Source organism: Bos mutus, chromosome 15 (assembly GCF_027580195.1).
Source record: "Bos mutus isolate GX-2022 chromosome 15, NWIPB_WYAK_1.1, whole genome shotgun sequence".
Classification (NCBI taxonomy): Eukaryota; Metazoa; Chordata; class Mammalia; order Artiodactyla; family Bovidae; genus Bos; species Bos mutus.
In genome coordinates, this window is record NC_091631.1 from 48,227,146 (window position 1) to 48,242,524 (window position 15,379).

At 45.7% G+C, this 15,379-nt stretch overlaps 2 protein-coding genes across 2 annotated transcripts in view; both read right to left on the bottom strand.

Moving 5' to 3' along the window:
- Positions 1 to 49: 49 nt before the first annotated feature.
- On the bottom strand, positions 50 to 5,148 carry LOC102277490 (large ribosomal subunit protein eL30). Its single transcript, XM_005897171.2, has 2 exons — positions 5,073 to 5,148; positions 50 to 482 (listed from the first exon to the last, which is right to left on the bottom strand). The coding sequence occupies exons 1-2, from the start codon at positions 5,146 to 5,148 to the stop codon at positions 112 to 114; spliced, it is 447 nt and encodes a 148-aa protein (XP_005897233.1). The 3' UTR covers positions 50 to 111.
- GRIK4 (glutamate ionotropic receptor kainate type subunit 4) overlaps positions 4,739 to 15,379 on the bottom strand; it is a 498,718-nt gene continuing 488,077 nt past the window's right edge. The window contains exons 19-20 of the mRNA XM_070383202.1: positions 9,171 to 9,289; positions 4,739 to 5,525 (exon numbers count right to left, since the gene is read on the bottom strand). Coding sequence (XP_070239303.1) covers positions 5,166 to 5,525; positions 9,171 to 9,289 — 479 coding nt within the window. The 3' untranslated portion in view covers positions 4,739 to 5,165. The remainder of the gene's footprint in view (positions 5,526 to 9,170; positions 9,290 to 15,379) is intronic.

The window sequence follows — 15,379 nt, forward strand, 5'->3', positions numbered from 1 at the left end:
AAGAGAGAACACTGGATTGGGTACAAGGGATTCTGAAGGGTTAGCAGGATTTTTTTTTTTTTTTTTTAAACAAGCTCTGGCCAGTTTTATTAAAGAAAAATTGTACATGATTTACTTTTCACCAGTCTGTTCTGGCATGCTTCTAATAATATCAGAATCACCTGGATCAACGATAGCCAGTGTGCATACTCTGTAGTATTTTCCACATGCTGTGCCCAATTCAATATTATTGCCACCGTAGTGATGGACACCAGTTTTGGCCAACATGGCATAATACTCTATTTCAGATTTCCTCAAGGCTGGGCAGTTGTTGGTGAGGATGACCAGTTTTGCTTTGCCTTGTCTGATCATTTTCAGAGTCTGTTTGTACCCCAACATGTACTTTCCACTTTTCATAACCAGCTGGAGCCTAGAGTTGATCGACTCCAGTGACTTTTTCGTCTTTTTGCAGCCATCATCTTCTTGCCTTAGATGCGGGACGCCTCCAACCAAGAGCAGCCACCAAGATGGCCAGGGAGTGAGCAGCAGGATTCTTTAGCTAATTTTCTGGCAAGAGGATCATTGCGCTTATGTGTCTGACCTCCATCCTCTATAATACAGACTCTACATATTTGCAGTAAGACTCTATATATTTACCTTTGTAAATAAGTTAAACTACCCAGATACAACTCAGTTACAATGCATTGGTTCTCTGACTCATTTCCTTCAATCCTGACCACTAAAATATTTACATGCATGGTCTCACTTAATATATGAGCAGATTATATGCTCAACTCCTTTTTAAAAAAAGTCATTATTGAATTTGCTGCAGTATTACTTCTCTTTTATGCTTTTTGGCTGCACACTACATGGGATCTTAGCTCCCTGACCAGCGATCGAACCTTCACCCCCTGCATTGGAAAGCAGTCTTAACCACTGAACTGCCAGGGAAGTCCCTACACTCAACCTCTTTATGGTTCTTCTTAGGCCAACAACTTTTCTGCCATTTCTGATCAGAGAGTTTGTTTTCCATTCTACTCCCCTCACAAGCATTTTTCTTTCTTGATCTTCGTGCCAGTTCTTACGGTAACATTAATATGTTTTCATTCAGATTTGGAAATTAGTATGAAATTAATAGAATTTGAAGGATAACATTCTGTTGATAGTGACAGAACTGCTCTTTCCAGGTTGCCCTTAAATTACAGAGGGGTTGTTGACCTCCTCAGTTTTAAAACTTAGAGACTTTTTCCTCTGCAATCAACACCTGTTATTTCTAGCTTCCCTGGTGGCTCAGATGATAAAGAATCCGCCTTTCAATGCAGGAGACTTGGGTTGAGCCCTGGGTCCGGAAGATCCCTTGGAGAAGGAAATGGCTACCCACTCCAGTGTTCTTGCCTGGAAAATTTCATGGACAGAGGAGCCTGGTGGGCTACAGTCCATGGGGTCGCAAAAGAGTTGGACAAGACTCAGCGACTAAACAGCAATAATGAATATTTTTTCCATGAGAGGAGTTCTCTAAAGGCACGTCATCACCAATCTTTGAGGCATGCAGTAGGATCCCCGGTTGTCAGCCCCTGAGGCACTCCGTTTGGCTAATGTTGGAGGATTTGCCTGTGGGGTTGTGGGGAGAAGCCACCTTTCACAGAAAGACAAGCGAACAGCTCAAAGCAACTAAAGGCTTAATTTTTCTCTTTGAGAGGTCCCATAGGAAGCACTAGCTTTAAGTGAAATCTTTATGAAAGGATTCCTTCTCTGAATTTTCCCAACAGGCCTCTTTGTTATTACCTCCAGAGAGTCGCCTACCCATCAGGGAACCAAATCCCCCTTATCGTGTCCAGACTGCTTTACTGCTGTGCACACCCCACTGGAGGGAGGGTTACAAATGGTTCTCTCAAGCTTCACTCAAACCACCAGCCTGCCGAGTCTGAAATGCCCCGGCCCTTTCTGGCCTTCTGCACCATGGGAAGTCCCCCTTGGATTCCCAAAGAAAATTAAACTCCTTGGAATTCCAAACTAATAAACTTTCACAGAGAAGCCCCAGGCGGATTGGTTATCATGATATTTCGGTCTCACCTAACCAATAAGAGGGCCGGTTGGCAAGTTCCCAGGATGAATATTCTCATATGAGCATTGGATTAGAGGAAGCCAAAAGATTTTTGGCCATCTACGTACTCAACTTACACCCCACCTGGGTTCTGAGGTAGAGATCTTGTGACCGTTGGGGCCCTGCAAGGCAATTAAAAGAAATAAAGCAAAGTATTATATTTTAATTGATGTAATCTTCAAGCTCCCAGTGGAATCTGGGGTGATATCTGACTAGAGTTACCCTAGGTATCAATAGATGACTATTCTGTGAAAGTGCATTTAGGAAGACAAAACCCTATGAATCCTGAACTTCATTAACATGTGTATCCATTTGGGGGTGGGAGGTGGGGATTGACTCTGTCTCCAGGACTACAAACTGAAAGAAGCCACCTAGGTTTTTCTGGGGTCTGAACAAAGAGCTGAAGGGGGTGGGAACTGAAGAGAGGGCAAGAGAGAAGGGCAGGTGGAGGGGAAGACAAAATGTGGGTTTATATTTTTATTTGCTTTCAGAGTACCTGGATTTTGGACACACCAAACCACTCTTTCGAAACCCAGACAGCTTTCATCCATCACTAACATTTCAGGGTTTCTTTCTGTTTTATTGTAAATATTCCAGTCGAAGAAAGATAAACAGACAAGAAAAAACAGCTTTATACAGTATATAGAGTCAGATAGAAAATACAGAATGGAAAAGAAAGGCAACAACCAACAGATAAAAAGTAGAGATGAACCAAGAATGAGAACTAGCTGGTTGCAAGTTCACGCAGCAGCTTGAGCGAGGTGCAGCAATGGTTTCTGCAGCTGATAGAAACTGCCTTGCGCCGCCAGTCTTATCTTTATTCCGTGAAAGAAACAGACTTTATAAATGATTCATGGGGACATTTACTTCACTAATCCATTAAAAAAAGTTTGTTATTGATCAAGATGTCTTGCTCATAAAAATGAGTTTTATTTGTCTTTAAAAAAAAACAAAACAAAACCCTTCCCACTCCACATGTGATCTGACAGTAGGGACCACATTGTGCGAAGCAAGGGCTGGAGTTGAGGGCAGCGTGGCACCATTTTGGTCTGCAGTCTGTCGGCCTCCAGGTGCCCTTCCCGCCAAGTCCGTGTTCCTTCAGGTGGTTCAAGCGAGCAAGGTTTAAAAAAAAAGACTCGTGTCTGCAGAGCTTGCTGACATTTGATGAGTTAAGAGGAAAAAGTAAAAGGACTCAAATTCATGTGAGACAAGAGGTCAGCCTAGTACAAAACCGGTATCCTTTATTTGACGTCTCAGGGTACCCCCAGGATGGCTGCTCTAACCAACTGTCCTGGCACAAAGAAGATGTCAACCTAATGTCGATGGCAAAAACATGGAATTAAGCTCGTCGTCTTCCAAAGGGGTCTTCACGTTAGTACATTCAGAACAGAAACAACGGGAGGACAATTTCGATTCAAGGTGTTGACGGTGGGGGAGGTGATCGTCGTAGCTATTTAGCTCTCTCTCCCTCTGGATTTTCTAAACTGACAAACAGAAATTGCATAGAATTTGTTTTCCATCAGAACATGAGAACTCTGTGTGTGAAACTCCCAATTGGAGAAGCCAAGCAAAGGTCAAGTGGCTGCTGGGAAGGCTGCCCCTCCCGTCAGAAGATGCTGTGGACCCTCAAGCATCTCACAAGTAGAGAAGCACTTTGCAGGCACCTGACAGCTTGGAAAGCATCAGTAACTCTGAGTGTGCAGACGGAAGAGAAGTGAGATGCTTCATGTGAAGTCATACAAGGGGGCTACTGCCCATGTGTCGGTAAGAACTCAAGAGTTCCTAGTTCCCAGGCCTGTGCACTGGCCACAAGGCCCTACCTCTCTCCCAGGAACCTGGCAAAGTCTTGATTATTTATGGTCTTTCTATATAATAAACACACACACACACACACACACATACACATGTGCACGTTGTACCCAGGTCTCCCATCTAGTAGCAAGAAGTCACCCAATCCAGGATAGCTCTGGCTTCATAGGCAGCTACTGAATTTTGTTAAAAAGAGGTGCAGGTAACAAAGTCTGCACCGGACCAGCAGGGGGCCCCATCCTCTCCCCACCCCCCACCCCATGAACACTGAGCCAAGGCCACTGTCCAGGAAGTTTGCATTTACCCTCTCTGCTCCTTAACCCAGCCCTGGGATAGTCAATGCCTTCTGCACTCCTCTCCTCTCCTTCTCAGAGATCACTTTCATCAAAGACCACACCAAACCCAATCACAGTGAAAGTCAAAAAGAGAAACAGAAAGAAGGGACATATTAACCTCTCAGGCATTTCAAGTTCTCTCAGTCAACTTTGAGTTCATTGGTTTGGGACGTTTTAAAAATTACTTTAATGGACCTTTATTGGAGACTCTCCACCTAATTCTTCCCAAGAGCCTTCTCCTCCATGCCCCTGTGTCCCCGGTCACCACACAGAAAGGAGAATTCAGCACCTGGAGTTTGATGCACTGGCTGCTCCATATCCTAAAAGTTAGGGAAATGGTAACAGAGATTATGGTGACTTCCAATCCCTAACCCAGCCTCCCCGCCTCTCCAAGAAAGCAAAACAAGGGAAGAGAATTGAGACAACAAAGGAGGGAAGGAAGGCAAAAGAGACAACAAAAGAACATTAACAAAAATATACAAATCCAGAAAAGAAAAACTTCCCTGTTGAGTTTAATTTTTTTTTTTCCTGTAAGAACTAGACCCAGGGTACAATGGCCCCTTCCTAGGGGGAAATTCCACTGATGATGCCACCAATTCATCTGACGGTCTGGACAGGGACCCCCCACCCGGACTCTGTAGTTTTGGCGGGATGGGAAGGCCCACTGAGGGGAGTGGGGGCTTGTGGCTAGGAGGCAGAGAGTCCCTTGCCACTTGGGCGCATCGTCTCTGGGGTGGCCCCAGCTCCCCGGACCAGGGCGCCGCCTCCGGCTGGGGCGTCAGGCTCTTTGATCTGTTTGTAAAGTTACTGGATCCAAAATCCGGAGAGAAGGGTGGACGCTGTACAAGTCCGAGGGCCCGGCAGGCAGCAGGCGCCGGCCCGGCGCATCCCGCCCCCGCAGCGGGCAGAGGAGCGGAGCATCTTCGGCGGCGGCAGGGTTACTCGGGCTCGCTGCTGTTGGTGGTCTTCTCCCACTCCAGGCTCTCCTCGCTGCGCGCCGGGGACGGCCGCGCCCGCAGGCCCTGGAAGCGGCGGCACTCGGGGCACACGCGGATGTGCGTGCAGCCGCGGGCCACCAGGGCGGCCTCCTGGGCCAGTCTCTGCGCTAACTGGTCTGGCTCCCCGGCCCCGCACAGCTTGCCGTTGCTGAGCGTCGCGGTGCCCCGGGGCCGGCGCTGCTCCTCCGGGATGGGGGGCCGGGGCGGCGGCAGCCCAGAGCGCCGCCGCCGCGGATGGACAGTGTCCTGGCATAAGATGATGTTGCGCAGCTCGCTCACCATCTCCTGGCAGACGGACCCCTGCAGGACATGGGAAGGTCATAGCCCCATCTTTCAAGAGCAGCCCCATACGGTCCCCAGCGTGCTAGTTCGGGCGAGCAATCAGGGCGCAGAGTTTCAGAATTTTATCATCGTAAATGATCGATGGTCTTTCAACTCATCCTCTCACTTCCACCCGCTATTTAATATTCAAACATCCTCCATACCATCGTGTGCAACAGCCCTACCAGCTGGTTGTTTCAACTTCGAACACCTTCAAAGACAGTAATCTCACCGCGGTGGGAAAGCGCCCCTACCAGTTTTGCATATTTCCCTTAAACGCTGCTTCCTTCTACTGACTTAATTCCTCTCCCTGAAATTGTCATCCATGGATCCCAGTTAAATTTGGACCTTGAAGCTGACTAAATAAGTAATCCCTCTACCAGATGTCAGTCTTTCAAGTATTTGAAAAAGCAGCCCTGTCTCCATGAACATTCTGTTCTCAGGCTAAAAAGTCTCATTTCTTTTAATTAGCTGGTTATGGCTGGAGAGGCTGCTGTTCTAACAAGAACTGTACAACAGCCATCTACTCCTGCAGCTCTCCTGGTAAGAAACTCTTGGGTCCAGCTGTGTTTTAGAATATTTTGGATTTGGACAAGGTAATACAGTGAACATAAAATACATTATGTATCTGTTCCAGTGGGCTCTGGGGAAGACCCTGCATTCAAACACATTAATAGCAAAAGGTATATATGCTCACCCCAAGTGAGAGAAAGACCATAAACATTAGCCTCATATAAGTCCAAGTTGAGGTTTCTCACCAAATACGCTGGCATCAAACAAAAAACTTGGAACTTTCTGAACTGAGCTTTTTAGGTTTCAGAATTGCAAATGAAGAATCTTCAACCTGTACCATGACAACCATGTGCTGTGCTTAGTCGCTCAGTCGTGTCCGACTTTTTGCGATCGCCCGCATTGTTCCATTAATTGTTCCATTAGGGGAGTCTACTTCTCTGTACCTGCTTCAGGTGGAGGGTCTATGCAAGCTGGGTTATTTTCCCAAGAACTCACCCATGGTCTGGATGTACCTTGAACAATTCAGTGAGGAGTTCAAGCTCTCCCAGGCTCCTCTGTCCATGGGATTCTCCAGGCAAGAATACTGGAGTGGGTTGCCACGCCCTCCTCCAGGGGAATCTTCCCAACCCAGGAGTTGAACCCAGGTCTCCTCCATTGCAGGTGAATTCTTTACCATCTGAGCCACCAGGGAAGCCCATGACTATCATAGTTATACCCATTTCACAGATGTGGAAATGGAGGCTCAAAGAATTTATATACTTTACTAGACTTATTCAACTAACAAATAGCTGACCTAGAAGTTGAATCTACACCTACCTACTTCAGAGTGAGTACATGCTCTGCTTTGTTCTCTACTCTGTGCTGGAAAGGACACTTTTTGCCCCCAGGATGGGAGAAGGAACTTTCTTTTCTTTCATGTTCTCTCTTCCAGTCTTCCCATTCTATCAGCAGAAACGGGAAGTTGCTTTACCATAATCAAATTGTTCATATAGCCTTTACTCTTCTTTCTAGATGTTGGGAGAGCTTGAACTCCTCACTGAATTTTTCAAGGTACATCCAGAACATGGGCGAGTTCTTGGGAAAATAACCCAGCTTACACAGATCCTCTACCTGAAGCAGCTACAGAGAAGTAGACTCCCCTAATGGAACACGGCCTGAGTCAGGATGAGACTCAAGACTGTCAATAAATAGCAGAGACTCTATGCAAGTCTTGACTTCTCTGTGCTTCTAATAATAACAAAAGCATCATCTCCTGCCTAATCTATTATATGTGACAGAATATACCAACATACATGTATTGACTGTCAACTAAGTATCAAATTCTTAGTAGTGGGAATACTGACACTAAAGACCAAGTCCTTACTTTCGGGTAGCAAAATGTCTAGTAACCGGGCTGATGTGAAAATAATTGGCACACAGTGTGTGACTGCTCTATGCTCTGGTTACAGGGGTGGTGGAAGGGAGGAGAAATGAGTAGCGTTCTGATTTGGGGGAGAAGGCAGGAGATGTGGGGAAGGTTTCAGAGGGCAAGGAACACCTAAATGAGGTCTTAGGGAGAGGTACGAGCATCATTGTTTAAGGAGCAGATGGAGGAAGAGAGCCAGTAATGCTAAAGAGAGAAGGATGTGGGGAACCAAGAGAGTCTGGAGCAGGCAAGGCAAGGGAAGAAAGAGTTCTGGAAGGAACTTCCCACTTCATCAAGGGCCACACTGAGGTCCAATAAGGCCCAGTGGGTTATCTTCTGGTTTTGTTCATTGGGAGGGGTCAGGCCTCTTAGCCACAACCTTTCAGGGCAGAGGTGGGGAGAAGCCAGCTGTCCTTGAGTGAGGCCAGAATGGGAGGTGAGACAGGGAGGTGGAGGCAGTGGATTACCTGGGTTTGCAAGAGGAGAGAGGGAGGGCAAGAGCAATAGTAACATGGCTGTTACTTGAGACTATGGGATAAACATTAGTGTAGTTGTGGACTTCGGGGAGAGAACAGGGAGAAAAAATAAATGAGAGAAAAAGGATAATCCTAGAGGAGCTGAGGAAAGATGGGAACGAGGTGGAGGGGTGACCAGAACATGCGAGGCAGGCCCAGGGGTGGCTCCAGCTGTGGATGGATTTTTAAGGCGGTGATCTTCAGTGGGGGCTGGTCACTCCTGATCTCTTGGTGAGACAGGAGGGAACATTAGTCATGAAGGAGCAAAGGGTTATGAGGAGTGGGTGATGGCTTGAAAGTCTAAGGGGACATGAGAAAGAGGAAGAGATTGGTGAGCTGTGTTAAATCGAGGCCCTACATGAGGCTGGACCACAGAGGTTTATAGGAGCCCTGGACCCTTAGTTATTGTTAGGAGCTGTTTCTCCAGTGTCAGTTAGGGAGAGAGATTTTAGGACAATCAGGAGTTGGGAGACTGAGATAGATGCCAGTATACTTTCGTTTTTTTTAAAATTTTTTGAGGAACCTCCATACTGCTCTCTATCCCATGGGTAACATAGATAGCTAATGGGAAGCTGCTGTATAGCAGAGGGAACTCAGCTCGGCGCTCTGCGATGACCTAGAGGTAGGTTCAAGAGGGAGGGGACATGTGTACACATATAGCTGATGGACTTCATTGTATAGCAAAAACTAACACAACACTGTAAAGCAATTATACCCCAATTAAAACAAACAAATAATGCAAGTAGCGTGTAAGGAGGTAGAATGGGGCTACAATTGGATAAAGTCTTTTTCCTCCTTCTTAGACTCCTCCATCTGTGTGAAGCGTAATTAACCCAGTTTCTAAGTCACAGGTCTGAGAATTAAACGTCTTCCAAATCTCTGAGAAGGAAGATGCCATTTTGAGCTCTCATGAATTAGGATAATAGCTCTAGACAGCTTTTACCTGCAAGGCAAAAAACATACTTAAGAGGGAAGAGCCAAAGCCACTGTTTCCATTGTAACCTGGTTACTTTTGCTTGTTTTTCCTTTTAATACTATACCTTAAATCACAGTTGTGCTAAATCCATGGGCCCCCTACCCTCCTGTGGGATTTCACAGGCTCTGTCTGAAGTGACCTTTGTCCCTGCATGAGCCTCTGAACTTTGCCCTGCCTGCCAACACTATATAGGTCATACCCATTAGAAGGTTTACCTCAGTCGCTTCTGAGTGTCGGAGAGTCCATAAAAACTCCAACATAGCCATAAAAATGGCCACGATTAAGCCACAAATAAGAACCACAAAGATTCCACCAATATTCTCCATTCCTAGTCCTGTAAGAAAGTGAGAACAAACAAAAAAATAGCGTAAAAGAGCTGGAAGACATAATTATTCTACGAAAAATGTTGAATGTTATTTGAATTACCAGCACTTGAGACTTGTAGATGCTTTACACACATGTTCCCTGAGATATAATTATTCTTTTGAAACAAAAGCAGAGCGTAGCTGGAGGAGAAGAGGGGAAGGGGATGTAGATGCAGATGGAGGAGATTGGTGAGAGGCTTCTTGGGGCGGGAGTGGTGGTCATCTTATGAAAATGGGCTCAGGCAAAATTGGATTTCGCCTATAGATACCAAAGGGCTTCCCAGGTGGCTCAGTGGTAAAAAATCCGCCTGCAATGCAGGAGGTGCAAGTTCGATCCCTGGATAAGGAAGATCCCCTGGAGAAGGAAATGGCTACCCACTCCAGTATTCTTGCCTGGGAAATCTCATGAACAGAGAAGCCTGGCAGGCTACAGTCCATGGGGTTGCAAAAGAATCGGACACAACTTAGCGACTATACAACAACGATAACAATGATATCAAAATACCAGCAAATTCTAGCTGTTTCACAAAAATGTAGTCAATCTTCCTAACACTGTGTTTGCTTGATATAAAGCCATTTATATCTATGGATATAAAAAACTTGTAACCTAACTGTGGATAGAAAAAAGTTTCTTTTACTTATCTGTGTCAGCATGTTACTAAAATACTTCCTTGGAAAGTAAAACTTTTTATTCCACCAGACCAGTGGCTCCCAAACCTAAAGGCCATCAGAACCATCTGGGAAGCTCATTAAAAACACAGATCCCTAGTCCTTACCCTAGACCTACGGAATCCCTACCTCTGGAAATGATGCCTAGGAATCTGTATTTTTAAATGCATTTCACAGGTGGTTCTTTTCCAGCCAGGCCTAAAATTTGTTTGCCAATTGGTATTTGGGAAAGCATCGTACATAGCTAAGTTTCTTCAAGTTAGGCACAATATCTGGTTATAACCTCACTTCCTAGTATGATGACCATCCACATAACATATACTTAACAAATACTTCTAGAATTATATGGTTGTTTCACTTCTGCAATGTCAAACACCACATTAGCTATGTAACTGGATGCTTTTTTGAGGGGAATGTCAGACACACATGAAACTCTGACTCACCAGGGGCCACAATCATAAATCTAAAAGCAGCTTTTATCTAGGAAAGTGCCAAGAGCGTGGCTTCCCTCCTATGCTCTTCCTGAATACTTGCACGTTTTGAGTGTCTGTTCAACCAGCAGTGCCCTCATGGGACAGGGAGCTATGTCGTGTCAGGGAGAGCCAGCGTCTTGCAACGCTGAGATGAACCAGGGTTTAGGAGCAGAAATCTGACACTGCTTCCTGTACTTGGCAAAGCTGGAAAAATATCCCTGCCTAGCCATTTCAAGATGCCTTGGGTTTCCTCTCACAAAGCCTCAAGTGAATGTCTTGTTTTTTTGGTTTTTGTTTTGTTTTTAAAATAACACAGCGTGGCACAGCATCTGCCTATACTAATAATCTGCTACTCCAAGGGCTCACATCATGAATGCACCCAATGGGTTATATACTCTGGTCTGCAGGTCCACACAGCCAACTCTTGAGGACCTGCATGAATACAATATCCTCTATTTTGAATAATCAAAACCAAGAGACAACTTAAAAACTCAGTCTTAAGGGAACGCATATAGAGTTTGGAGTAGATTTCTTCCTTCCAGGAGGAAGGTGCTTGGGCTTCTTTGATGGCCTGTCCCTCTAACCTGGAACCATTTAGGCAGAATATTCTTGCCTGGAGAATCCCACGGACAGAGGAGCCTGGCTGGCTACAGTCCACGGGGTCGCAAAGAGTCGGACACGACTGAGCGAGTTCACTTCACTTTGACCACAGGAATATCAGAGACACAAAAGAAACACTTAAGGGGGAATGCCCCAAGAATCTAGCTGGGGTGTGCAGCCACAGCTTTAGGGGTGGTGAAAACCGGGTTTTAGAACATTCACCTAAACATCATGGACTAACCAGTTTCTCCAGCCGGCCCCTGTGGAGAAAGGGCTCCCCAGTGAAGGGGAAGTGATAACTGATGCCAAGGAGGCCCGCCTGTTTAGGTAAACAGAGCCCCAAGTGACTGTTGAGGTACCATGGACTTTCCTATCACCTTCAGATAGTTCTGCCTGATATAGAGAAAACACTGTTTTCAGTCACTAAGTCGTGTCCAACTCTTTGGGACCCCATGGACCAGCATGCCAGGCTCCTCTGTCCTCCACTATCTCCCGGAGTTTGCTCACATTCATGGCCATTGAGCTGGTGATGGTATCTAACCATCTCATCCTTTGTCACCCCCTTCTCCTTTTGCCTTCAATCTTTCCCAGCATCAGGGTCTCTTCCAGTGAGTTGGCTCTTTGCATCAGGTGGCCAAAGTATTGAAGCTTCAGCTCCAGAAAAAAGATTAGGATCCCCTTTTAGGAACTCAACCTCCCCTCGTGTTTCTGCAGAGGAGGCATTTTCCACTCAGGCCCAGTTCTGCCATCTGGGCTCTAGTGTTTCCCTGTTGCCCTCTGTCCCCATCCTGGCCCTCCCCAGTCTTGTCTTCCCCACTGGCTTTTTCCCTCAGCATGAAAACACACTCAAGTCTTTCCCTTCTTATCAATGTCTACACACTACTATATTTAAAATGGGTAACCAACAAGGTGCTCCTGTATAGCACAGGGAACTCTGCTAAATGTTATGTGGCAGCCTGGATGGGAGGGGAGTTTGGGGGAGATGGATACATGTATAGGTATGACTGAGTCCCTTTGCTGTCCACCTGAAACTATCGCAACATTGTTACTTGGCCATACTCCAATATAAAATATTAATTAAAAATTAAAAAAGAAAAATAAAAAATCCGTCTCCTCCCTCCAGCTCTGTCTAGTGAATACCTTTCTTTTTTCCTTTCTTCCCTGGCCAAGCTTTTTGAAGCAGTTTGTCTATATCAGAACTATTTTAAGACAGCTCTTAAAACACTTACAGTTGGAGGCCCCAGCCCACATGAAACAAAAAGAAAATGTACCCACATTGTATGTTAAATGCATTTTTAAAATTCTGCTTCTGATGTGACGGAGTGGCAAGCAACGATTAATGTATAATTGGCTGTGATTTCTTAGCAGTTGTTGTGCATATAAGAGAATGTTTGCAAAAGGAGAAAAACCAAGCTGAAAAAATTGTTTCTAAATGTAGTGAAGTTTTTATGAATATTAAATTTAAAGTTAATGAAGTTGAAGCAATGTTACATCTTGGAGATATTTAATTACATGTCAACTTAATTTAGCAGTTTTCTTTTTGCATTTTGAAGCTAATAATTTTTTTCAGACCTCAAACATAGTTTTGGACACTCAAGAAAAGCTTTTAGGTGCTAGGTGATCTGTCTATGGTATCTAAAGGAGAAAATGATTGTGCTCTGAATTCACTTTTATCCTCCTGAATATTTACTTGTCATCCCATGAAATTTTGTTTTGTACCGCTAAAACCAAGTTCATCAGGGTCACCAATGAACATTTTGTTTCTAATCTATCAGAAAATTTCCAGTCCTGAACTTAGGTGACTTCTTGTAACACCTGACATTGTCAACCAACCCCGTTTTTGCTTTTTTTTTTTTTTTGTCTACACTGTGAGGTTGTTGGGATCTCATTTCCCCTACCAGGGACTGAACCTGGGCCACAGCAGTAAAAGTGGCAAATCCTAACCATGGGACCATCAGGGAACTTCCTCTTCCTCCTTTTTTTCATGAAGCCATTGCTCTCTGCTCTCCCCCAGGCTTCTCAATTGTCTTTGCCGGCTCTGAAGCATATTCTCCTATTTCCCTGCACTGGGTCTCTTGCCTCTCCTCCGTGTACTGTCCTGCTGATTTAACCTCCTAAATGCTTTTTAATTTCTTACCCTTCTCTCTGTCTCTCCTACCACGTCCCTAGCTCAGGCCCCCACCATCTCTTGCCTGGACTTTGGCTGAAGACTCCAAAATAACTTCTCTGCACACAGCCTGTGCTTTTCAACTTTACCATCCATGTAGTTGCCCGAGTGATCTTTCTGGTCAGAAGATTTCTAATACATCTTGTATCACTCTAAAACTGCACAGAATAATCATTAGTTTAATGTAGATACCTTGATTTCCCACTAGACTGTGATTCCCTTGAAAGGGGGATCCATGTCTTGTTCAGCTCTGTAAAACCACAATCATGGCCCATCGTAAGAGTCAATAAATGCTTGTTTAAAAAATGAGCTGACAGAAAGAGGATAAGGACATCACAGGTGTAGATGCCTGCATTACCCAAAACTTTGGATTCATATTGTGATATGTACTCACTCCTAATCAAATGCTTTTAAATTAATAATAAAGTGGGCCAGTCCTCATCTATTATTCCCAGGTGGCACTAGGGGTAAAGAATCCGCCTGCCAGTGTAGGAGATGTAAGAGACAATGTGGGTTTGTCCCCTGGGTTGGGAAGATTCCCTGGAGGAGGAAACGGCAGCCCACTCCAGTATTCTTGCCTGAGAAATCCCATGGACAGAGGAGAGTGGGGGCTACAGTCTGTGGGGTCGCAGAGTCAGACATGACTGAGAGTTTGAGCAGTAGCCCTCATCCAATTATCCTAGCCTGGTGACACAGACAGATGGCCCAGATTGTACTAAATGGCTGGCCAAAGTGGGACTGAACATGACGTGGATGGTCCACAATGTGGACTTGACCGTATGTGGTCCTGAGCTGGTCTGGGGGGTGGGGCTAGGGGGAGAGTTATAAACAAACAGGTGATCTGTGCTGGGATAATCTTGATCAGGTGAGGGAAAGCTTCTTAAAGGAGCTTAGGTTTAAATGGGGTTCTGGTAGAAACTATGAGTCAGTGAAACACCCCACAGCCTCTCTTTCCCAGCTTCTCCTGTTTCAAGACCAGCATGTTAATCAGGGCTGTCAGCTCCAGCATGCTGACTCCGGGCTGAGTGGCTCCCTCCCCGTAGGAGCGGGGCTTATATACTGCTCGTGCCTTTAGGAACTTATTGGAAAAGGGAGGCAAGAATAGATTGCTGGCAGAGTTGCAGTTGAGAAACAGATGGAGTGGGGAGTGAGCGGGAAGCAGAGTTAGGAGGGAGCAGCGGTTCCGTTAACATCGTCATTAGTCATTCTCCTAGAAGTCAGACGCCTTCCCCGGCTCACAGCCATCACTCAGAGCAGCCTGTCCTGTGGCCTCCCTCCAGTCTGACCCCAAGGCCCATGATGCACCCATAGATGCCTCCACACCTGTACTGGAGTCATCTTATCACCCCCACCCCTTCTTCAGACAAGACCACACAGAAGCCATCCAGACAGATGGCTTTCAAACTGAGATGTACCTGACACGAGTTTCTAAGGCTCAGTTGGGTCCCAGAAGTAAGACTATTAAACTAAAGTGGAATCAAACTCTCCCCATAAACTCTCAGTGGATTAAAGACTAACTTTGGTGTCATTCACAGATTGCCCACAAATACAAATGATAGTTGACAGATGCAAATGAAGAACGCTGTCTCCAGAACCACAGGGGGGAATGGGCCACCTGCAAGGGAGTACCTCTGAATAGATTTGAATCTCCACCCACCCACCCAGCCACCTGCTCTGCCTTTGGTTCTGACCAGCAAATAGTCACCTCTTGGATTCAGGTGCACATATATCCCAGACCTTAAAACCCGTGCATATCTCCAGATGGTCCTGTGGAAATCTGCAAATGCAAGGCAGGACAGTTCCTTTTGAATGGGAGCCTGGGAAGCAAAGAGGCAGAGGCAACAGGAGTCACGTGGCACGGGCAGAGAGAGGAGAGGCTGGTACCACAATCCCTTTAGGAGGCAGTGTATTTTGTCTTTGACATCAGTCAACACATCCTTCTTGAGAAGCTCCCATGAGCTGAGCACTATGCTAGGTGCTGAAGCTTGGTGCAGTCTTCCAGATTGACAACATTTGATAAGAACATGGTTTCTTTGACCGATATGATTTTCAAGCACTTACTAATTCAGAGTCTAGAAGCTCCCTTGCGGCTCAGCAGTAAAGAATCCGCCTGCCAATGCAGGAGACCAGGGTTCGATCCTTGGGTCAGG

Coding starts and splice junctions, on each gene's coding strand:
- LOC102277490 (XM_005897171.2), bottom strand. CDS start 5,148: ATGCTCCGCTCCTCTGCCCGCTGCGGGGGCGGGATGCGCCGGGCCGGC. Junction 483..5,072: donor CCTGCCGGGCCCTCGGACTT/GTACAGCGTCCA, acceptor TCTTGGTTGGAG/GCGTCCCGCATCTAAGGCAA.